The sequence below is a fragment of the Dissoconium aciculare genome (genome assembly GCF_010015565.1).
Source record: "Dissoconium aciculare CBS 342.82 unplaced genomic scaffold K489scaffold_17, whole genome shotgun sequence".
Taxonomy (NCBI): domain Eukaryota; kingdom Fungi; phylum Ascomycota; class Dothideomycetes; order Mycosphaerellales; family Dissoconiaceae; genus Dissoconium; species Dissoconium aciculare.
The window spans coordinates 95,253-118,914 of record NW_022984967.1 but is presented as its reverse complement, the minus strand read 5'-3'; the positions used below and the strand labels follow the sequence as shown (position 1 = coordinate 118,914).

At 54.8% G+C, this 23,662-nt stretch overlaps 7 protein-coding genes across 7 annotated transcripts; 4 read left to right on the top strand and 3 right to left on the bottom strand.

Moving 5' to 3' along the window:
• Positions 1 to 2,546: 2,546 nt before the first annotated feature.
• On the top strand, positions 2,547 to 7,413 carry K489DRAFT_374172 (uncharacterized protein; the record flags this gene model as incomplete). The annotated part of the gene is made up of 2 exons (XM_033603497.1): positions 2,547 to 4,735; positions 4,797 to 7,413. 2 exons carry the CDS (start codon positions 2,547 to 2,549, stop codon positions 7,411 to 7,413), a joined length of 4,806 nt encoding a protein of 1,601 aa, XP_033455580.1.
• Positions 7,414 to 9,415: 2,002 nt separating this feature from the next.
• On the bottom strand, positions 9,416 to 9,891 carry K489DRAFT_91020 (uncharacterized protein). Its single transcript, XM_033609035.1, has one exon. It carries the CDS (start codon positions 9,763 to 9,765, stop codon positions 9,520 to 9,522), a length of 246 nt encoding a protein of 81 aa, XP_033455579.1. The 5' UTR covers positions 9,766 to 9,891; the 3' UTR covers positions 9,416 to 9,519.
• Positions 9,892 to 10,433: 542 nt separating this feature from the next.
• K489DRAFT_90939 (uncharacterized protein) lies at positions 10,434 to 12,802 on the top strand. The gene is made up of 3 exons (XM_033609034.1): positions 10,434 to 10,929; positions 10,988 to 12,374; positions 12,557 to 12,802. Exons 1-3 carry the CDS (start codon positions 10,899 to 10,901, stop codon positions 12,627 to 12,629), a joined length of 1,491 nt encoding a protein of 496 aa, XP_033455578.1. The 5' UTR covers positions 10,434 to 10,898; the 3' UTR covers positions 12,630 to 12,802.
• A 614-nt stretch (positions 12,803 to 13,416) lies between these two features.
• K489DRAFT_327485 (ceramidase like protein) lies at positions 13,417 to 15,951 on the bottom strand (the record flags this gene model as incomplete). The annotated part of the gene is made up of 2 exons (XM_033601995.1): positions 13,417 to 13,513; positions 13,772 to 15,951. 2 exons carry the CDS (start codon positions 15,949 to 15,951, stop codon positions 13,417 to 13,419), a joined length of 2,277 nt encoding a protein of 758 aa, XP_033455577.1.
• A 1,388-nt stretch (positions 15,952 to 17,339) lies between these two features.
• K489DRAFT_90919 (uncharacterized protein) lies at positions 17,340 to 18,551 on the top strand. The gene has a single exon (XM_033609033.1). It carries the CDS (start codon positions 17,468 to 17,470, stop codon positions 18,101 to 18,103), a length of 636 nt encoding a protein of 211 aa, XP_033455576.1. The 5' UTR covers positions 17,340 to 17,467; the 3' UTR covers positions 18,104 to 18,551.
• Positions 18,552 to 19,186: 635 nt separating this feature from the next.
• Positions 19,187 to 20,887, bottom strand: K489DRAFT_327295 (histone deacetylase; the record flags this gene model as incomplete). Its single annotated transcript, XM_033601977.1, has 3 exons — positions 19,187 to 20,205; positions 20,251 to 20,726; positions 20,820 to 20,887. The coding sequence occupies 3 exons, from the start codon at positions 20,885 to 20,887 to the stop codon at positions 19,187 to 19,189; spliced, it is 1,563 nt and encodes a 520-aa protein (XP_033455575.1).
• Positions 20,888 to 21,540: 653 nt separating this feature from the next.
• On the top strand, positions 21,541 to 22,899 carry K489DRAFT_327304 (uncharacterized protein; the record flags this gene model as incomplete). The annotated part of the gene is made up of 2 exons (XM_033601978.1): positions 21,541 to 21,598; positions 21,677 to 22,899. The coding sequence occupies 2 exons, from the start codon at positions 21,541 to 21,543 to the stop codon at positions 22,897 to 22,899; spliced, it is 1,281 nt and encodes a 426-aa protein (XP_033455574.1).
• Positions 22,900 to 23,662: the final 763 nt, after the last annotated feature.

Here is a 23,662-nt window from a genome sequence, read left to right as displayed (position 1 = left end):
ACAGACTGTTGACATGGTCAGCATTCTGGCGAATACCTCATTATGCTCTGGACCGCAACGTTATTTCCACTCCTGTACCGCAGTCAAGAACGAATTTCAATGTTTGAAAGGGTTATGAAATTCCTGCATGATCGTCATAGTGAAGGTCCTTCATCGCCGACCGTTTGCTCCAATTGAGCTCACAACCACTTGTTGATACCACTAATTACTCCTTGCGGAATTGCCGCCGGCCCGCAAACACCCCTTGATGTTGGAAATGCTGTAGCGCACCCCTGTCTCTGGAAAACGTGGTCAACAGGAACGATGAGAGCACATTGATCTACAACACAGTACTCACGTAGTGTGATTTCGATCATCGATGCTGTCTGCACAGTGACAGCCATTCTCATTATGCTGGGTTTCCAGCGCAGGTCAGGTCAGGTCTTGTCCGCCCTGCCAAGAGCGACGTCAAAGTGAACACTCGTCATCGATCGTGTTGAGGAACTTGGCTTCTTCTTAGGTGTCCCTGGTGAGAAGGCGATATGAGGATAATTGTGAGTACTTAGGTGTACTTCATCCTTGCTGTATTTGCATGATGCTCAGTACGGCATTGTTCCGCTACATAGAATAATTCCTGTCATCGGGCAAGCAGCGCGACCCAAAGCCTGGCGCGCACCCAACTTTCCGGTACCTTGCACCAAAACCAGAGGTCTTGCGAACAGCTGGCGGAAATTATTCTTGGTCATGCCCTCGTGATGCCTTCTAATCTGTCATCGCCACTCGAATCTTTGAAGATTGTTCATCGGCAATTCACGACACCAGGTGTGCAAATATTTACTATGGCGAAGAAAGAAGTCTGACCATATTACGATCGTCGCGTGAACGGTTGGTCCGACAGGCGAGACGGCCGGACGGCGGCTTCAAAGTCAATCACGGTTTCCCTGTTATTTGCTTGGTCTTCGTTCTCCAACCAATGGGCATGTGCTGGGCGAACCCTTTTTCATGTCGAGTTAAAGTTTGGAGCCCCTGTGTAAATGGGTGCATGAATCGCGTGCTGATACTTGCAAACGTGGGTCTCGTGCGATGGACCACTGATATGACTTGGACAAACATCCTCATCCCAGAACATTGTACATGTCCTATCCTTGACCGATGTCTGCATCGTACATAGTATTGATATGTTATGATCGTGATACTTGGCCAGCCGCTGGAGAAGGGGAGATGTATGATGTATTTGAAACGGTTTTATGGTGGAGACTGGGCTTTGTCTCCCGCGTGATTGCAGGCGTTGGTTCCATGTGCTGTCTCACGGTCTCGAGCGTCACAGTAGAGCACACAAGGCCATTGGCGATTCTCATTGACAACAAGAAACAAGGCTGGGCTTTGTTCTCTCCTCGTTAACTTCTGTCTTCCAATATCTTCGAGTACGCGCGCGCGACGGATGTGCTGGGAGATGTTTGCTCCTCTGCATCTCTCTGTTTGTTCTTCATCAGGGCCCAAAATTCCACCCCCCCCAAACGCGCACGCGCCCCTTGGGAAAAGTTTCCCCTGACGATGACTGTGCTGTGCCTGACTTTGGCGCGTCCCGCCCGCCTTTGAACTAGCGTCTCCCATTGCACGCGCTATCCACCACCACCACCACCCGCCTTTCTTCAATGTGAACGGGGTAGGAGAGAGTCAATTCATCGGGACACCAGATTGCCTCTCGACACTCTCTTTCTTGGTTCCTTGTCGTGTAATCAGCATCGTATTGTAATTTTGCCTCTCTTCCACTCGTTGTATTGCTATCATACTCTTACCATACGCCCCAACTTGCGGCATAATCCACAGCGACGAAGAGCTCACCACTATCTTCGCGATAACACATCTACATCATTCCTTATCGCCTTCGCCTTCGCCTTCTCACATCGATTGGAACTGCACCCTCATCCGTCACAACCGAGAACGTTCTATCCGCTTGCCGATACGACGTTTGAACGGACAACGCCCTCTCGAGAAACGGCCTGCTGGGAACTTGCCTCTTCCTCGCCTCACAATTTCTCTCGACAAGCCTCTCACGGAGTGGACTCAGGAAATAGTCTCGCATAACCACTCGAGTGTTGCCCACTTCATCCGAGAGTGCGCCGTTGAGGACTCCATAAGACCCGATTCGCCTCCAACCTTGTACCGGTCGGTCGCGTGGGAAAAGCAACGGTGCTGGTTGGTTTTACAAGACAGAAAAGCGGGAAAAACTCGAGAAATCATGCAGCTGCCTGACAACCACTGAAAAGCGTCTCTGCATCTACGTCCGTTATCATTGACCTTCACCCTGCGTGAATTGTCACACAGTCTCTCTTTCCCTGCGTGAGCTTGCGTGCGTGTCTCGCTCTGTCGCCCGAGAGACAATACCCTCGCCCTCCACCATACCCTTTGTTTGCCGTGTTTGCACCTTGGCCGACGCTTTCGACCTTTCACACACAGCACATGTCGCTCGTTGACGAGCTTGACACTAAATCGAAATCTCTGGCAGCGAAGAACTCCGGCAGTTCCAATATCCTTACCCTATTCCCATCTGTAATCTCTCCAAGATGCAGCAGCACAACGACACCGTCATTTCGCCCGCTCCTCAGGTCTCGCTCAAGTCGCCTTTACCGGAAGTGAATCAAACAATCTCGACCTCGACTAAGGTCACCTCCGCCGTACATCATGAGCGAATCCCTTCGGTCGTCAGGATCGCCCCAAAGAAGGAGGTGGACGAGGATGAGGAAGACAAGGTCGACATCAAGCCTGTCATGACCGAGAAGACTGCAGTTTATGAGGATGAAAAATCATACATGACTAAAGATGACCGATTATCTCTAGCAGATAGCAAACACGTCTCATATACAGCGGACGAACCTCTTCGAGACGATTCAGAGCTGGAGGAAGAAGACGACGACGACGAAGAGGAATTGGAAGAGGAGGAGGAGGACGGAGAAGAAGAGAGTGAAGAGGACGAAGAGGAGGAGACAACAAAGAAGACCAATGACGAGATTAACGAAAAGGTCGAGGCCCCGAGGATCGAGAAGCACAGCGAGGTTGAATCCGACAATGAAATTGACGCGGAGCCAGAAGCTAGCGAGATCAAAACCGAAGGCGGTGCAGAGGAAGCGTTGTCAGAACTCGATGAAGAGGAAGTAAGAGCCGTTACAGCAGTGGCATCATCGCAGATGTCAGATCACACGTCTCTGCACGAGTTGCCTGCTGTCCACAACGATGTCGCGTACGGGATTGCCACATCGCCTCGCTCATCGATCGCCAGTGACAGGAGATCAATCGTCTCCGAATTGACAGAGTCCGAACTCGGCGATTCCGCCGATGAAGATGATACTGCCTTCACCTCAAGGGAAATATCCATCCGGTCATGTACACCGAATTCGGACAATCTGGCTACTCCCACACCTACATCCGAAGCACCATCTCTCTACATCCAAGCTCATCGTGGACACGACGATCGATATCTCTCTGACAGGATAACAGACGACGATCCCTGCGCGAGACCTGTGTCTCCTCTAAATGCCGAGGAGCTTCACCACCTATCACTGGATAGTATGACATCCATCACGCTGTCCGATTCCAGCTTTGATGACGATCATCGTCTTGCCGCTCAACCAAACGAAGATGTGCTGGCCACTCCTCGTGTTCAAGGCATTGGTCATCGCCGCAAGCCGAGCAGCCTGGATATTCTCCAAAATACCTGGTCCCAACCTCGTCGGCAAAGCACCTTTTTCGACAATGATAAAGACGTGGCCCTGAACGGGTCCATGTCGGCTGTTGACGCCGAACGCGGCGCTTGGCTCAGAAACAGCGTGGATGGCCGCTCTTCGCCGCTTCTTGTGAATGTTGATACAATGAGCAATGCTCACCACCAGCCACCACAGGAAGTTATCGATGACATTGCAGAATTTGGCGAGCTCGTCTCTGCCCGACCTGGATCTACTATCAGCCCATCCTCTTCCGTTTCTTCAGGTGGTGGCCCCTCTGGTGGTGTCAACTGGCTAGCCCTGGACGCCTCAGAATCGCAAGAGAAGACCGACCGCGACCTCCCGGACGGAGCAGAGGACGACGCTGCAGCTTTTCTCCTTGCCCGCCTCGAACAGGAAAATGCCAAATTCACGGCTGATCCTAAGTCTGCTGTCCACCAGGCTGTTGCTCGGGCTCGTGCTAACAGCATGCGCCCCAGTGTCAGCCAACTCAAACGCCTCGTCTCTCAGCAAACGGGAACAACTCCATCAATCCGGTATAGCCATGCTAGCACGGCCGACGCCCGCTCCATACTCGAAGGCTCGGTCGCGGGAGAGCACCAGATAACGCAGCCTCCGGCCATGACTGAGCTCGAGTTCTGGGCTGCGCTCGTACAGGATTATCCATCCACTGCGGTGCGCCTGCCTACCTTGACCACGACGAAAATCCGAAGCGGTGTCCCTCCCCCTTTGCGTGGTGTGGTCTGGACTTCCATCTCTGGAGCACGAGACACCCACCTCGAGGCTGCCTATGAGAAACTCTTGGGTGAGCGAAGTCCTTATGAAGGCATCATTAACAAAGATGTCGGTCGTAGCTTCCCAGGTGTTGAGTTGTTCCGTGATGCCGAGGGCGAAGGGCAAAAGATGCTGGGTCGCGTGTTGAAATGCTTCTCTCTCCAGGACGAAGAGATTGGGTACTGTCAAGGACTGGGTTTCCTGGTGGGACCGCTCTTGATGAATATGGGGGAGAGGGAGGCATTTTGTGTTCTGGTCCGGTAAGAATACTCACCACACTCCTTCACCGATCGAAACGATATTCTGACATACGCTTTCTAGATTGATGGATCACTACTCACTGCGCCCTTCATTTCTTCCATCACTTGCAGGACTGCACATGCGCATCTTCCAGTTCTCGTCTCTCCTCAAACAACACAACTTCCAGCTGTTCCAACATCTGACCGAACTCGGTGTCGAGCCCGCATATCTTTCTCAATGGTTCCTGTCCTGCTTTGCAGTCACTTGTCCACTACCCATGCTCTTCCGCATTTACGACGTCATTTTCGCCGAAGGCGCTAACGAAACGGTCATGCGTGTCGCCCTCGCACTCATGCGACGTCATGAAGAGCGCATGCTCGCTTGCCACGAATTTGAAGAGATTATGCAGCTTCTCCTCGGCCGCGAGATTTGGGACTGCTATGGTGGCGACGCGGATGTGCTGGTGGACGACTTTACATCGCTCGGCGAAATTGTTACCTTTGCTCGCCTTGCAGAGCTGGAGCGTGATTTCGAGACAAAGTCTCCAGGAGCAGTAGGGACTAGTGCAGGTTTCTTGCCAGATGTTCAAGCAGCAGCCTCGCGTTTCCTCGGACGCCTGTGGGCCCCTGGTGCTCCATCTACGGCAAGCAAGACGAATGCCACTTCGATCAAATCTGCTAATAATCCTCTCTCGCCACAGTCGGCGGAGAAGGAGTCCAGGCCTACCGGTCTGTTCGGCCGACAAAGCAGCTTCCTACGCCGGACGCCTAGCAAGCAAAGTATGAGCGCTGGAACGGAAGTCAGCCCTAGTGATGACAGCGCCTCTTCGAGTGGTGGTCGTTCTATGTCGACAGCCCCTACGGAAGCAGACGGCTCGTACATCGATGCCAATGGTATCCTTCGCGAAAGCAGCATGGCGGACAATATGAGTCTCAAATCGAAACCCGAGTCTGTAATGCCCAGCACACCAGGTCATCACACCCGGGAGGAGCAGGAGCTACACGGTCAGATCGAGGACCTCTTGACCGCTCTTAGTGAGATGCAACGGGAGCATGCCCAACTCGCGGCCATGCTCCAGCGTGAGCGTGAGGACCGCAATGAGGATCACACAATTATGCGTCAGGTTGTGACAAAGCTACGCAAGGACAGCTTTGGAGGCAATGGTCGCGACGCTTCCCAAGATGATCGTCGACGCACCTTGCCGCCCCCAGCGCGTGGTATGCATCTTCAAATTGACACACAACAGCACCAGCAAGCTAAAATGCGTCCGCTGAGCGTGGGTGGCCAGCCTGCATCTGACTCCGCTATCAAACTTGTTGACCGTGGATTGACTCCGCCAGAGGAAGAGCCCAATGCCCAAGACGAAGATGAAACGGCGACTCTTGTAGAAGCCCTTTCCACACGCTTGACCACTCGTCTGCGCTTTTCAACCAACCTGGAGACCAAGGCGCAGCTCCGAAGCACCCTCGCAAGGACCCGTGAGCAACTCGCGTCAGCTGAAATGCAATCACGCGATCTCGCTGCGCGTTTGCAATCTACCGAGGCTGCACTCGATGCCTTTCACGCTGACTCCGAAGACCTTCGCTCTGAAGTAAAGGAGTTGCGAACCCGCGTCAACGATGACTTCCGTGCTCGCCAGCGTCTGGAACATCAACTCGGCGAGGCCAAAGCATTGGCCCGCCGAAGAGAAAGACGCGGGGTTGCTGGAGAGAGCCTTCTGTTGTCATCATCCGCTGGCAGTGCCGATCCATCATGCTTTTCGCCTCCGCGACTGCGCAGAATGGAGACGAGCCCTGATGGCAACTGGTCGTCGGCCCGCAACGGCAGTGTCGCGAGCTTACCTGCGGTATCGATCGTGTCTCCCACAGGAGCAACGAGCAACCACGGAGGCCTTCGAGAGCTGAAACTCGTCCGCCGAGGATCTGCTTCAATGATCCCTGCCGCGAAACCGCCTTCGCGCAGCAACACTGCCAGCCTGCTCAGCAACATCCTCTCTCCCCTGACCACCGCGGTAAACGGCGAAGACAGCAACAAGTCGTCTCCCGTCACCAGTCCCTCCGCCCACAGCCTTCCTCCTCTACCGACCATCTCAACAACGTCCCCCATCACACCCACCTCCGGCACACAGCCCCAACCATTCTCCTTCAACCAATCCGCCGCCCCGCTCGTACCCTCACCTCGCCCACACGCCACACCCGCCGGATTCTCCCGTCGAACCTCGTCCCTCGCCGCCCGCGATCTCCTAGCTGTGACCACCGGTCCGCAAGGGACTCCGCTCACACCCCCGCCCGCCGAAGAAGACGCCTCCCTCCTCCTCGAACTAGTCAATGCGAAAACCTCCGAGGCTCAAGCACGCCAGGAAGTCGACGAGCTGAAACGTGCCCTCGCCGTCGGAAGGCGTAAACAGGAACAGGAACTCCGTGCTTTACGCGCTGAGATTGAAGTGCTGAATCGCAGCGCTGCTACTGCCACAAAGGGTCGCTCTGGGGAAGAGCTCGTTGCGCGAACGGCCAGTCTCACGTCGAACTCCGCGGACGGTCTCGGCGAGGATGGTACTGCGACGTCTTCGTCTTCTACCGCGGTTGGAGGAGAGGATGGCGCGACCACGGGTACGCCCCCTGCCGCTGCACCGACTACTGGAGGGTGGTTTTGGAACCGGAGGACGCCGAGTACGACTACGGCTGCAGTTGCGAAATGATTTGATTTGAATTGCAAAACTGGGGAACATGTCTCGCAAAAGGATGGGTTTCTATTGGAAATATTGTTGTCTTCATAACTGTGGTGCTGTATCGGTGTGCAGAATCTTTCACTCTGGAAGTGATGATTCCATGCCGTCGCCACCGCCGCAGCTGCGATGAGGACGAGAGGATCTGGCTTAGAATGATGAAACTTTATTTTCTCGGGATGCTGCAGAGCTTAAGAATAGTCTACTCCACAGAATGATGGATTCCTCCTCAAGCCATTTGGCGTTGAACCTATACCATTTCAAATCGACCTGTTGTTCAAATCCATTTGCACCCATCTTCTCCACGGGCAAAAGGCACCGAAACAACGTTTATTCGTAGAGGGACAGCAAACTCAGAATGTGAGTTGGTCATGCACGGCTTTTGTGATCGATGGGGTTCCAAACGTAGCCTTTCCTTGCGTTGGCCTAGCTGGACAGATCCTGTTGGAATGTGGTGATACGTATGCCAGGTTGGCTTGTGATGACTTTGGCGAGCGTTGGTTCGTTGTTAGCGCAGGCATTGACCAATATATATAACAGCCCTGGAGGGCCTTTTAGCTCCGACTTTGAATACTGGCCGCCGCTACTGCAGGTGCTTTTTACTATTGTTGGAATCTCTTCGTGACCAATAACCTCGTCTCGCTCTGAATCTCAAGCTACATCACAACAGAATGACAATTGACCGGGACCTAGTAGCAAAGAATAACCACTGTTCTCTGCCACTCTAGCTTTCGCCGCTCTTGGCTCTGCATCCGATGGTGACATTCTTTGCCAGGCACGTCCTGTCATGCGTCCCATCATAACGCGCGACGCCGCCGTATTGACAGAATTTCTTCGTCTCGATAATAATATCACTACGGACCACAATGGCGTCGCAGGCGTTGAATAGGAAAGTCCATCAGTCATGGAAATCAAAGGATGCCGACCCTGAGGCCAGAGAGGTAAGAACTTTGACACCGATCTTGGATTTACAAGGGATTTCCCATTCGCGCAGACAGAGCAGTCCCCGATCTTGAGATATGCACGGAGATGAGTTCTCGAAGACTCTGGTCGCACGAGAGGCACACTGGATCAAACCTCATATATCGTTGGCTACTAGTCTTAGCGAACATGCCAATCATGCTTCGATGGGTTTCCTACATATGTCGGATTTCTGACTCGGGATGTAGATGACTGCCTTGCGAATTATGGTGGCATCCTTGCATACGTTTGTTAATGGGAGGGGCGATTTGTCGTTATTGGTCACGAAAATGCCGGCGCTTTATCACCAGGTCTCGGTCTGCAAATGGCGGCGGGCATGTTCATGAGAACCGAGTTGATATAAAGTTCAATTTGATTGGCGCTCGGGACTTAGTACATATCGTGACTCACCCTCTTTCTCTCTCGAGAACACAAGAAAGTCCATGGCTCTCATGAATGTAGATTTCCTTGATTTAAATCTTTCCTGCATCATTCGACAAACAGTCCAATGTCATCAAGAATATACTGTATCCAGCCTGTAAGATAAAGAAAACGAGCCATCACGACAGCGCACAATTTCTTCTCTCCCGCATCGATCCAACTTGATACTGTCGAACGTGATACTTCATACTTCCAATTGTGAATTGGAGAAGGAGAAAGGAAAATCGATCTTACCAGAGTCAGAGTTGTAGAACGCCAGAAGTGATGTGTGGAGGGGAATGCACTTGATACGATCTGTGGCCTCAGGCTTCTGGTTCAAGACTGATACGCGCGCGTCGGAGAGATGGATCCGCCACGCGTACTCTCTCCCGCTCGGAAATTGGCGAAGGGCGACGACGACGACGACGAAGAAGATCAGAGATCCACCAGTCGTCAGTATTAACAGTATTACAGCCTTGCGAGTGCGCTAGGAGTGAATGGCACCGTCTTCTTTCGCGCAGACCAATCACAGCCGGAAAGGTCTATATTGCAAAGGTAAGGAGGAGGAGGCCGCTGCTTGCTTGGCTGTCCTGTCGAACAGCCCTGTGCAGGTTGGAGACTGTTGTATTTAAACCGTGAGACATCTACATCCAGTGGTAGAAGTTTTGGGGGCCTTCCCTTGTCCCCCTACTTGATCATTCAACAGCAGATCCCATTGGCGATCGCACACGAACAGTGGCCGGATGGATTCCCTTCTGCATGTTTGCGGCACAGTAAATTGCTATTGACAGCAGTAGTGGTAACCGAGGACTGCCTTGTGAGAAGTATGTGTGTACAGTAAAATATGGAAAACGGTTGAAAGAGAACCAACATGGAAATGGCCCCGATTCGTCCATCCGTCCCGTCCAATCTTCCTTCTTTCATCCAGAGCGATTCTAGTCTCATGTGCGGCCTCGTGGCCCCTTGATGAGACGTGAACTAGCGACAGCTACTGTGTGCACACGTACAGCGGCATGCGTTACAGTAGCGAACCACTTGTCGTCCATCGAATCGCAGCCCAGTCAAGAGCTTCGGCGGATGATAAATCAGAGAAAGCGCTTGGTGAGAAGAAAAGGACAGAGAGGTCAAACACGTGGAATCTCATCAAAGTCGGGACGAACTTCTTCAGGGGATCTCTTATTAGGCCCCAGACACGCTGGATGGCGACTGGCAGAACTGCACATATCTCCCGCTTTTCTGGCCTTTGACTGATATTGTGTATGAGATTTGTTAGGCACTCACGGAGGCGGTGATGGTCCCGATTGCAGCTACATCTCCAATTCTTTCTAATTTTCCGCCGCAATGTGTCTGCGACGCCGAAGTGGATACTAAAAATGAATAGTCGGGGTGATAAGAATAAAGAAAGCCGCTGAGGTGAAGAAGGAACAGATGAGGACCCTGAGTGATTGATTGTACGGATTCCACTGTCAGAAGAGTTCATTGTGTCTCATCCATTCCACGTCCTACTTTGCCGCCCGGTGTGCTGGCGGGATTGCATTCTCACCCATTTTCCGCCCGTCCATTTCAGCCCACCAAAACGATCGTCGCCCGTTTCTGCTGCAGTTCGTTTCCAGGTTTGGTTCAGCTTCGCCTTTGCGATCATCCCGACCCTGCCATTTGACGCTCACCACCACCGCCACGTGCAATCAACATCTTCACGATCACTACGCACGCCTCTATCGCCATCGCTGCGGCCAGCGCGGACAGAGAGACACACTTCGATATATCACTCGGACTTGGAGTCCCTCGGCACGAACGTCGCAGCGCGTGCGCCCAGTCTTCATTCGCTTCATGTCACTCGCTACCAGCCCGATATCACCTCCGCGACGACACCTGATTCCCATTCGAGCGGTCTCAATAGCACTGCAATAAGCCATAGAGATATCAACTGATGCGAACCATCTGAGATCATCTCTCGATCTCGCGAAAGGCAGGCACTTTCAGGAGCGCTCCAGCTCGGCGGAGGACACCTCTTTGCGACGGGGCTTTCGCAAATACAACTTCATCTGCGCAAAGGCGCGCACAGATTCATACAAAAAATGGCAGTCACCAGCAGGAGTATGACGGCAGGTTCGTGAAAACACCATGGCGTGGGGAGGAAAGGAACATGACCACTAATATCTTACAGAAGTCGAACGCACACTCCGGACAATCTTCAAACGATGTGTCGAATGCCCTCCTGGACTTCCCGACTGTTTTCCCTGCCCGACCGGTCAACAGTGCATACTCATGACCGCGACTTGCGATGCGTGTCAACGTGCGGTCTGCTCGGCAGATGGAACAGACGCGCCGGCTGCTCAAGGCCCAGGGATTGGCCCTATCGCCGGAGCGTCCGTCGCAGGCGTCGTGGTTCTTGCAGTAATCCTCTTTGTCGTATGGAGATTCGGCGTGCGAAAGAGGAGACAGCGACAAATGGAATGGATGGAGAATGAAATGCTCTCGCAACAGAAGCACACACCAGTCATCAACACCATGCGTGGTGACGCGGCATCAATACGGACTCGCGCCTCAGTCGCGGGCAGCTTTCTCAGCCGTGCCAGCAATGTCATCCAGATCGCCTTTATTCCTGGCGTCATCAACCGAAGCAATGGAGGCTCAAGTCACAATAGTCTTGCGCCCGTGCCGCCGATTCCTGCGCAGTACGCCAACAACAAACCGAAGAGCCCTCTCGCCAACGACGGTGATTTCCTCCTCTTCCGACCAGGAAGCACATTCTCCGCGACGTCGTCACGATCCGGTGTCCGTGACACGCAATACACACAATACACGTACGGCAGCCGTCAATCTATCACACCGTCTCTGGCGCGCTCCTCCATGGCTCTGGAGATCTACCGCGACGAGGGGACTCCTCCGCCTATGCCGGCGACCACCATGCTGCGTGCAGCTCCTCGAATGGTGTCGGTCAGATCTACTCCTGGCACCACTCCTAATCCCAATGGCACCTACGACAGCCCAGGCAATACACCCAGGACAGGAACTTCCGCCACCATCGTCCCGCAAGGCTTCGGTTCCTCGCCACAACACTCCCGCCAACACTCCCGTACCCATAGTCGACGCAACAGCAGCATGAGCCTCTCGTCCAACAAAGGCAAAGGCCGCTTCCCCGTGCGTTCCGCCAGCGCCGATCTGACCATGTCACCCCCTCCGCTCTCCGGCCGACGTACGCCCACCGTCTCTTCCCCACTCATCACCACCAACCTTGACTCCGAGGACGACGAAGGCAGCAACCCCGGTGACGACGACGACGATCACGCCCGTGCCCGTCAATCCCTCCTCCAACCCTCCTCCGCGACGACCCGCACCGAGAGCGGAAGTCCCACCTCTCCAATGACCCACTCCTCCTCCATGCGGCCCATGAGCTCCATCATGATCGCCAACAACCCTTACACTCTAGATCCGACTTCAACCTCATCCTCCTTCATGCAAGGCGGCGCTTTCCGCACCGCCAGCAACCCTCCTCCCCAGCCCATCACCTCGCCCTTTTTCGACGCCTCCGACCTCCCGCCCAACTCCACCCAACCTATCAACATCCACAACCCCGCCTCCTCCCAACGGCCAAACCCCTACGCCAACATGTCCTCCGCCGTAGCCTCCACCTCCCCTCCGAAACGCCACGTCGGCGCCGCCAAGAGTTTCGGCGGCCTCGGCGCCGTCATCGAGGAGGCTGCCAGGAAGGGTTCGATGCCTTCGTCTCGAGCGGGCTCGGGACCCGGGAGCATTGTCGGTGTTGGAGAGACTTTCGTCGGCGCGGGAGCGGTCGGAGCGAGTAGTGGATTGAAGAGGGAGAATGGCGAATCGCAGCGGCAGGGACCGTTCGGGGATGAGCATGAGTTGAGCTCAAATTGAGCTGAGATGGAGTTTGAGGGTCTATCTTTGAGTGAATGGATGGGTTCTTGGGATTTGAGTTATTTCTGGGCCCGTTCTCGGGATTTGGGGCGCTGTAGTGTTTCAAGGCGTTTTATCAATGGGTCGCACGCACTGCGGGATGGCCACTCGGGCAGTGAGCAAAAGGGAGCGGAGAGAAATATTTCTTCTTCTTCGCTCAGAACACAGTATAGGGGAGGAAACATCGCCTCCCGGGAATTCTTTCTCTTTCCATTTCCCCCTCGTACCAAATGGGAACGAGCGGGACAGATAGCTATATCCTAGAGAGTGGAAAAAGCCTCTCGTCAATTTTTGGAAACCATTATTTCATCCTTCTCCTTTTTGCTCCTGACATCTCCTGCGATTCTCCATCTCATTCCAACCCCTTGTATCCAAACCAGGGAGAACAAACAAACAGACAGAAAGACAAACAAACGAACTGCTCCTCTGGACGGCGGGCCCGGGACATGCAACGAACCCACCCAGCGCCCAGTGACTTTCCCCTTGCGTTGCCCTCGAGCAGGTTCATGACGAGATATTTCCAAATCAAACAGAACGTGGGAGAGCAAGAAAGCAGGCAGCGGAAGAATGAAGGGATGAAAGGATGAAAGAAAGGAACAGCTAAAGAGAGCCATGTTATTCATTTCACCGCGAGTGAAAAAAGCCCTACTGAGAGGCACACATACACAAATGCTAAACAATCGTGAAAATCCCACTCGTCCCCACAAAAGGCGTCACTACGCCCCCGATCCTCTTCGCGTCGCCGTAGTACCTCAGGCGGTAATGGCCGCTGAGGGCGCTATGCGGCGTGGGGTGCTCGCCATCGGAGTCCCGCTTGGCTTTCCTCTTCCGCCCACTCAGCGACGACGCGGAATCCCTCCTCCGCCTCAATTCCGTGCGGAGCGCGTCGCCTCCTCCCCCGGGGAGATCGTAGCCGCCCTCGAGACGGCCGTGTTCCTCCGCCGTGAGGAGGGAGGTCCCCTCGTCCTCGTCGTCGGCCGCCGCAGAGAGGGCCGCGGTCTCCGAGCGGCGGGGGTCCTCCCTCCACCGGCCCGTCTCCCAGCCCGTCTCCCAGCGGATCTCCACGATGCTCGTGCCCAGCGCGGTGGAGGACCGCTTCCAGGCGTAGACGAGGCTCCAGTCGCGGTCCGACCGGATGCGCTCCCACCGCCGGGTCCCCGGCACGAGCTTCTCCACCGCCGCGAACGTCCCCTCGAGCCGCAGGTTGTTGCGCGGGTTGGCGCCCACGAACCGCGCCGTGATCGTGTCCCCGGCGATGTAGTGCGCCGACACGTCGCGGGTGATGGAGCCGAAGGAGCGGAAGAGGGGCGCGCGGTCCATCACGACGGGGCTGATGAAGGAGAGGCTGTCGTTGGTGTTGATCGGCGGGGAGGGGCCTGGGGGGAGATCCGGGGATGAAGGGGACGAGGAGGAGAGGTGGGGGAGGAGGGAGAGGGAGCGGTTGATGTGGGCGTCTAGAGTCCAGGGCCCGTAGAGGGTCGAGGCGCCCTCGTAGCGCTGCCGGGTGTATTCTTCTGGGGTGACGATGTAGTGGGTGTAGGAATTTGCGAGGCCGCCCAGGAGGACGATGGGTTCGTCCTCGCCGTCGTTGTTTTTGAACTCGGGGAAGTGGGCTTTGGCGGATTTGTGGATGGCTTCGCGCCAGCGGCGACCGGCCATGGTGGAGGCCTCGCCTGGCGCGGCGATCAGAAAGAGATTTCCCACGCGCAGGAGCTGCACGTCGACGATGTTGGGGCTCCAGGCATAGGGGCGATCGCTCTCGCCGACGTCCAGAAGGATGGGTTTCTCGCGGTGGCAGAGTCGTTGGGTCTCGTTGGGTTTGGCGATCAGGCTGGATACCATGGCCCAGAGCGGGTTGGCATGGGGATCGTGCGGCTGGGCTTGTTTGAAGTCGAAGTTTCCCGGCCAGTCGCTGGTTCCGGCGGCGAAGGAGTAGCCCAGTGCGGCTGGACAGGTCTTGGCGATCGTGCCGTTTGCGAGGGTGAATTCGAAGGAGCTGAAGTCGACGAATTGATGCAGACCGCGGACGATCTGTCCCCGGATCGGCTTGAATGCTTTGTGGTCTTCAAATAGCTTGCGAGCGCCTTCGAATTGCCTCTGACCAATCTCATATCCAGATGCAGTTCCGGCGTCGTTGCGCCCGAACATTGGGCCGCGTGCGTGGCAGGGGTTGGTCCGTCCTCCACAGAGACTCGTCTCGAAGTCGCACATCTGACCAATTTGAGGTCCATATTCACAATAGGCGCCCATGTTGTTGGGAGAAGAGTCACCGACGTTGGCTTGGGAAAAGCCTGCGACGAAGGAGGGGTCACCTGCATATTGCTCGAAGAGGTACGCAGCCACACCCTTGTTGTCACCGTTGATCAGCGTGTTGTTGGCAAGGACGCTGGTTCCATGCACGGCAAACCAGGTGAAGATGCCGACATCCCGATGTTCGCCTGAGTCGGTCATCTGGGTGAACCGCAAAACGCTCATGGCCTTGTCGACATTTTCGCTATATCGTGCACGCTCCTCCAAAGGATTGGCAAGGTAAGAGTGCGGACTTCGATTGACACTGGCGTCAAGCACATCGATCGTACCAACACTCAAGCTGCCAGGCGCAAGGCGCTCGTGTGCCTGCACGATGGATCTGACGGCGCCATCTACAATAGCTTGATACGAGGCTTTACTGAAACCCTTGCTAGTGATGGTCGGCAGGAGATAATTGTTGTAGCCGCCCGGTCCACTATGCGAATGAGTTCCGGTGATGGCGACGTTGTTCTGTCCGTACATGGCATATTCCGGGCCCAGAGCTGCCAGCGCTTCTAAGACTCCATGTCGGACGGCCGTATCGCCAGATTGAATATCCAGGACGAGATAGACGAAGCGGTCCTGCGGTTTATCTGGGTCACCCACGATGAATGCGCGCGAGTAGAGCCTCTGTCGCAGACCAGAGCCGACCTGGCCCACTTCGGCATAACCCATGAGGTTCAACTCTACGACTGGGCCTGTGATATCGCCGCGGCCCAGGCCGACGAGATATGTATCGCCGACATCTGGGAGACTTCCAAGAACTGTTTGTTCATGGGCGAGGACTCCCACGGGAGGGAAATGTGGCTCCCAGAAGTCCGCTGTCGGAGGGTTGATATTCTGGAAGTATTTTGAAAGAGCAAAGATGATCAAGGCAGCGGTGGCGATTGTGAGGAGAGAGTTGAAAAGTCGAGGCATGGCTGTGATGGCTTCGAGAAGGGAGATGGATGATGGATGATTCTATGAAACACTACAGCGCTCCAGGAGACGGTTTGAGATACTCGGCGTCTGAAAAACTCGTTCTCGTTGGATATCTCTATCTTGATAATCTTGCACGCGCAAAGTCCAGCTCGCGAGTGGGTGAGTTGTCATAGGCTATTCTTGTCCTCTGCGGTGATTTCTGCAAGTCTGGTGACGCTGCGGCACGACCGGGTTCGAATTCGTCAACACGCCTGCATGTTTGACCCTCTGAGCACAAAGTTCAGGCAAATTTCGCGTGCACACGACCTGGCGAGATGTTTGGATTGATTGAAATCTGGTCGGGATCTTTTCACGAGAACTGAAGCGTCGTGTCGTTGCGGATGAGGCAATACGGCGTGGGATGGACAGAGACAAGGATGGAGCTTGATATAGAGAGTTGTTCAGCTGAGAGGCATGTAGGAGCTATACTGGTGCCTGTTTGTATGTGTTTGGGTCTACTGTATACGTGACCGAGCAAGCAAGCAAGCGTGTGACCGCACGACGATCCCGGAGTGAAGCGATAGGTGGTACAGTACCGCCACTGCAAAGAAGTGGTCCGCGGGTACATACCTAGGTAGTAGGAATCCTTCCTGCGCTGTCCTTTTTCCGTATGGTGGTGGTGGTCTGGTTCTATAGGACAGTAGTAGCGCAGGTGCTGGCGGTGGTGGTAATGCACGAACTACACACCTGCGCACTCCTCCAGTATTGCTGTCGATACAGCCTGTGAGCCTCTTTCTTCGTCGTGCACATCATTCCGGCTACTTTGGACGCTGATGATGCTGATGACGATCGTGAACCAACTTTCTCTCCCCCTCGCCGTCCTCAGTACACCCATCCATTCCGTCCGTATACACCACTAATACTACTATCAACACTACTACTACCACCACTAAACAAAGCATTATCCAGCCAGTGGATCATTAATCGACGACCACGTCCATACCGCCCACTAAAATCCGGGCGGGCGCTTATGCTGGAGCCTACATCATCCGGGACATGGGCTCAACACCAACACCTGCATTGCGGCGTGGGTGAAAGACGAGACGGAAAGCAGTGGTGAAGCCAAGGTACAAAGTGACAAGACCCCAAATAAACTTGGAAAATCCCTGCAGCTGGAAGACAAAATGCCATGTGAGAGCGGTAATTGGTCGCGTGCAAGACTCGGGATCAACCGTCGATCCCGCCCGCTTCGAGGCAAAGCTTTCTTTCGCTCGGCCATGATTACCTCATTCAGCTCCGGCTCCGAGAGTGCAACGGACGGGACAACTTCCGAGAGAAATATGGTTGGTTACAGTACAGCATCTCAAGAAGATCAATGTGACATCAGAGCTGATCGATACAACCTGCGGCATTGATCGCAACAAGCGCGGAACAACATACAGGCGCTCACCTTGTAGACGCGTGCGAAAGCTTGTCACGTCACATTCTTGGACATCCCAATCGCACCACTGACGACGCGAAAACAATCGCCAACATGCCGCTCATCACTTCCGCCGTCGTCGCCCTCCCAAACATCGACGCGAACAAGCTCACTCCCTCCCAACTGCAATCCGCCAACGACCTGGTCCTCGCCGACCTCGCTTCCTCGGGCGTCGACACCAACATACCACACCCTTCCATCCCCAACTTCCCAGAAGCCCAATTTACCCCTCTCATCGCCGCCGCACACGCCCGGCTCGCGGCGTCGGAGCCCAAAACTTCCGCATTGGATCTCTCCCGCTACGAAGCCCTCGACACACCATCCTCCGGCAGCGACAGTCAAACCTGGACCACCGCCCTCCGCCGAGCCGCCACCAGCGCCCAGTACCTACGCGCGCGCGAGACGAATCTCGGGCTCCTCGAAGCCTACGGGAAGAACGCCTGGTTGGTAGGCAACAGCCATCTCGAGGACGAATTGAAGACGTTGGAGAAGGAAGTCGCGGAGAAACGCATCGAGATGGAATCGGTGGCGCAGGAACGCCGGGAATCCGAGGCTGCTGTGGCGGCGGAAATGCAGAGTCTGGAAAATACCTGGCGTCAGGGTGTCGGCCGCATGTTGGAAACGCAAGCCGCGGCCGAGAAGCTTCGTTTGGAAATTCTGGAGCGGAAGAGGCAGGGTGCTACTGTTTGAGACAGAAACAGAAAAGGAACGAATAAATCTTACTGCCTCAAGAAAGGAAGGCTCGTGGGAGAAGAAATAAGCCCATCGGCCAAGCTCCGCGCGCGATAGTTCCGCGCCGTCCTTGAGAGAGAGAGACCGTCTCCACGCCAGAAAGAAAAACACGATTTTTTTCTCCCTCACGCAGAGACGAAGAAATACCACCATCATGCCATTGCCTCAGAACGGGTCAAATTTACGGCGGAGAAACAAAGGAGCAAAGACAAATATTCCTCCCATGGAGGAAATAGGACCACCAGCGAAGTCCCACATTCTCAACCCATTCATGGAACTTGCAGTCAATTAGCTTGACAACGCTGCGGTCATTTGGGCGCACCAACCATCCAACCCTCCCTCCTAATTCTGGAAGCGGTACTGCCCCCCTCGATGGGAAAAAATCACTAGAGATCAGAAAGAGAGGTGAAAGAAAGCAGTGCCAAACCGTGCCGCGAAGAATGAAAGATGGACGCTTTCCATCCCCGTCTCATAGAGGCAAAGCTGGAGGAGCCAAAGGAATACTCTACTCGGACGTTTTTGCGCCCTACGTAGGAGCACATGGGTCCGCGACGTGTACGTCTTTCACACAAAGGGGAATGGCTGTTTTTTCCATCTTGCGAAATCCGTGTTCGCTACATGCCACATGTGAAATTTTACTTAGTCAGGACGCGAGATCGGGCAGTACGATCGTGGGATGAACTGGGAACATGATCTGGGCTCCCATTTTTGGGATTCAAAGAGGAATTTCGTATGTGGAGATGTGGCGAGGTTGAACAAAACGAAAATCGAACGCAGTCCGGGGGTTTTTTGGTGTAGATTTGATATTGATAGGTAAGGAGAGCAGAGGGACAGAGAATGATACTCAAATATACATGACTATAGGTTACAGAAATCAATCACACATCAACCAATTTTCTTTTCCCTCTCTCATCTGTCTGAATACTACGAATAGTATTGACATCGAGCACTCTCCGATTGAAGAAAATTGTGTTCTTCCCACCAACACCACACCACCACGACCACCATCATGGAACAGAAAAAGCAAATAAACAACTGCCATCACCTCAACTCGCCCCTGCCGGCCGGATCTCTCTCCTTGGCCCTCCTCCCGCCATTCCTCCTCCGCTCATCCTCCTCCTCCATGACCCTCTCCATCGCGCTCTCGACCGGCAACTGCTCCATGCCGACCCAAGGGGAGTTCCTCACGAATTTCAAGTCGCCCTCGATTTTCTTCACCATGAACTCCAGCTCGGCATCCTTGCACTCGTTCTTGTGCAATCTCTCGAAGGAGGGGTACATCTTCCCCTCGCCGTGCGTCTTGTTCCCCGAGAAGGCCTCGGGTCGCGGGACCAGGTCCAGGGGGATCTGCTCGGGCAGCGTGTTGCTTGTCAGCAGCGCGGTCTCGTGACACCAGGCCCGCGCGACGTTGCGCGCGGTGTAGCCGCCGCCGCCGAGGATCAGCAGGGGCAGGCGCCGCGATTGGATGTAGCTGATGCATTCGCCGTGCTGGCGGATGTTGATGTTGAACTGGCCGAGGCGGTCGCCGCCGAGGGAGTCCGCGCCGCACTGCAGGACGACGGCGGAGGGCTTGAAGGCGTCGATGACGCGCGAGCAGGTCTCCTCGAAGACGTACTTGTATTGGCGGTCGTCGATGCCGCTGGGGATCGGCACGTTCAGCGCGAAATGCTCGCCCGGGGTGCCGCGGAGCCCGATGTCGTCGAGGTCGCCGGTCCCCGGGAAGAATTTGTGGCCCGTGTCGTCGTAGGGCCCGTACCGGTGGAAGGAGAGGGTCATGACGCGTGGTTGGCGCTGGAAGGCTTCTTCCACGCCGTCGCCGTGGTGGACGTCGATGTCGATGTAGAGGACCCGAGGGTAGACGCGGAGCATGTCGAGGATGGACAGGACGATGTCGTTGATGTAGCAGAAGCCCGAGGCTTCGCCTTTGTGGGCGTGGTGCAGGCCGCCAGACCAGTTTATGGCGACGTCGCTTTGGCCGCTGGTGAGAGCGGAGGTCGCTTCCAGGGTGGCACCGGTGTAGAGGAAGAGATAGGTGCTCATACCGTCGAACACGGGGCAATCTGCTCCCGGGCTAGTTGAAAGGTTGAACGGACCTAGTTCTACACTGTCTCCGTCATGTCGCGGCGGGATACTGGCGGCGAAATGAGCGATCTCGGAGAGTTCCCGAAAATTGTTCGGGCTGACGCGGGACAAGAAGTCGACATAATCCGGATCGTGAAAGGCCTCGACTTCGTCCTTGCCAGCCGCTACGGCTTCATACGTGTCCATGGAGTACTGCAGGCCGAAGCCCAAAATGAGGTGTTTAGCCAAGGTCAATCGCCACGGCTTCATCGGATGCGTCTTGCCGAAATGCATATCTTCGACATGACTGTTGTAGTGGAAGGAGACCTTGTGGCCGGCCGGACGCGTGATGCCCAGTTCTTCGACGTTCCGCATGATCCGGGATTGGAGTTCGGCGTTTCGCCAATGCCGTTCATCATCTTCGGTCATCGGCGGAGTGTTTGGCATGGGCGCCTCGAACCCGCAGCCGTTCGCGCCATTAGTGTCGCCGTTGTGTTGATGGTCGTGAGCGGCATCATGTCTTCCATTGACTCCGTTCGTGTTGCTTGATGTTGTGTTCGGCGGAGCAGGACTGCGGGACGCGACCGAACGTGGTGAGCGGGTATTCGTGGACAGATGCGGCGACCACGTCTGAACTATATCGTTGCGGACATCTGCACGAGGGATGAAAGAGGCCGCCATGAGCGCATCGTGTCCCAACAACGCGCGCGTAATATAGGCTGGCTTCCCTTCAGTCACAATCTGTAATATTTTAGGTTTTTTGTTCGAGGAGACCTGGTGAGTAATCAGTGTTCAGATGGAACTGGCACAATGATATGCATAATTCCGCGACAAACGGGCGGCGGCGGCGGCGACGTCGAACGGTCTCTGGTTTTGTCTCCTGCGAACGGGAACGAACCTTCACCTGCGCCTGCAGCTGCACCTGCGTCGTCTCATCGCTTCCGTCCCGTGTCCCGTGTCTTGTGTCTCGTGTGCGGCTTTTCTTTTAATAATAAGCTTTCCACGCCGTTGTCCCGTTTAGGGTAAGGACAACTTCATGGGGATTGATTAGTCATGCGGCGAATCGTCTCTGCAGGTTTGAGCCCTGGTGGCTCCGACTGCCTACTCGAGCGGGAACATCAACGTCAACAACCAACCGCAATAATCGATATTACAATCAAATCCTCCTCCGCATAGAAGCTTGCGGATTATCGAGAAACATATGCGACTGCGAGACTTGCAAAGTTTGTGAATTACATTAACTCATCGGCTGGAGGAGAATAATAGGACAACTTGCGACGAATCTCTAGGTCAAGCGTGCGCTCGCTGAGATATCACGGACGGATTCAGCCAGTATGAGTTTGGCTCAGCCCGAAGATGCCGCCTCGGTGCTCGAGCAATTCGTCCACGATGGTAAGTCAATATCTTTCCATGCCTTCGTCGCATCGGATGGAACACATCTTCACGTCCAAAATGCTGACCAATCTCCAGTCGCCAACATCCCCGCCGAAGTGACTCATCTATTAGAAGAGATTCAAGCCAAGGACTTGCAAATCCAAGCATTCAAAGACGAAATCAACAAACGAGATACCCAACTACAAAAATGGGTTCGAACCAACGGTGGTCATGTCGCAAATCCCAAAGAGGATGCCTTTTCCAACATCATCAACGACTGCTACGACAAATGCGACATTCTTCAAGCTGAGAAATCTGGCCTCGCGGAGAAGGCTGTCATTGTTCTCGAACGACAGATCAAACGACTCGACATCGGCTTGCGTGGTCTAGCCAACACTGAACAGTTTCCTGCAGATTGGAATGGACCAAGTATGCTGAAGAAAGATGGTAACGGTACCAGCATCTCTGCCGCAATTGGCGGCGCCGCCGTCGATGGGTCTACCGATTCAAAGAAATCTACCACTGGACTACCCTTACAAGTGGTCAGTGGGAATGCCCCTGGTGGCGCAAACTCCAGCGGTGGAGGTCCCGCCATCGCCAACGCCGCACAACTACGACTTGCACAAAACACCGCGGGCAGCGCAAGGTCGAATAGCGTAAGCGGTGCCTCGACACCATCTTCCGTCCCGCGCGCCCAACGAGAAGGCAGTAGCGAAGCAAACAAACGCCGTCGCCTGAACGCATCTCTCGGATCTCTCCCAGCAGCATCAAGCAATCTCCGCCAATCCTCCCTCGGGCCTGGAACACCCAAAGCTGGTACACCAGTCCCCGCAGGCGGCGCGACCAACAAATCCTCTCGCGCCGGCTCCGCTCAACCTCCCGCCCAAAAGAAAGCTGCGCCGGGCACTACGCCCCAACCTGCCTCCGCCAACCGCAAACTCGCACCGCCGCCCTCCTCCCGGAACCGCAACCGCTCCCGGCCGAAGAAAACCGGCGACCGCCGCCGCCAACTGGCCCGCGACCGCAATGCCTCCCCCACCACCAACGCCTCCCCGTCGATCGGCTCCGTTTCGGAAGACGAAGACGACTCGGCATCCTCGGTGCACGTCAACGACGACGGCGACGACGAGACGCTGTACTGCCTATGTCAGAAGGTCAGCTTCGGCGACATGGTGGGCTGCGACAATGATGACTGCGAGTATCAGTGGTTCCATTATAACTGCGTCGGGGTCACGGAGGAACCCAAGGGTGAATGGCTGTGTCCGACATGTAGGAATATGCCGAGGAATAAATTGAAGATCTCTAAGGAGGAGAAATAGAAATTGGGAGTGGGAGTGGGAGTGGGAGTGGGAGTGGGATTTTATTTTCCGATGACCAAAGGACAGAGCGAGTCGAATGGTTCTATCATAGAACCTTGGAACTTATGAAATATGAGTTCCTATTTTGATTCACACTTTTGATTTCACGCCGCTGAGCGCAAACTGCGTCGGAGTCCTGCACTGGGAAACCCGCATGGCTGTATATCATCGCAGCGTCCACCCTCGCCGGGCGACATTACAACTGTGCAGCATGAAACACTAAAAATACAAGTTTCGGCACAAGTCCACATCAATCGGCTCTTCTCGACCGCGAATTTCACCGCCTGCTACCAAGGACATAATAATGAGATCATCTCATCCCATTACTCGGGCGGCTCAAGACATATCGAATCGCGGCTTATCGAGACCCAGCGGCGTTTGCATTAATAAGGGTGTGTGTGTGAAGTGACGTGGGGCGGCGTTTGTGGGAAATGTGGAGAAATATCCAACGCGTGGTTAAGCCCGAGGATAGCCGCACTGATAACGGTTGGCGACCTCACCTCACCTCTCCACTGATAGACTGCATGCGTATATCTGTATGGCATACCGGCAGGATATGCCGAATTCTGTTTCAGCAAACCCGTTCAACGGTGCTTCGTTTTCTTCCTACTCTGTTCGTCAGAACGGTGATTCGAGGTCACGCGATGTGGTTGGAGGGTGTTACATTGAGGATTATTTCGCCGAAGACGGAGCTTGTAGCCCGTCTCTTGTCGGCGGGTTCGGT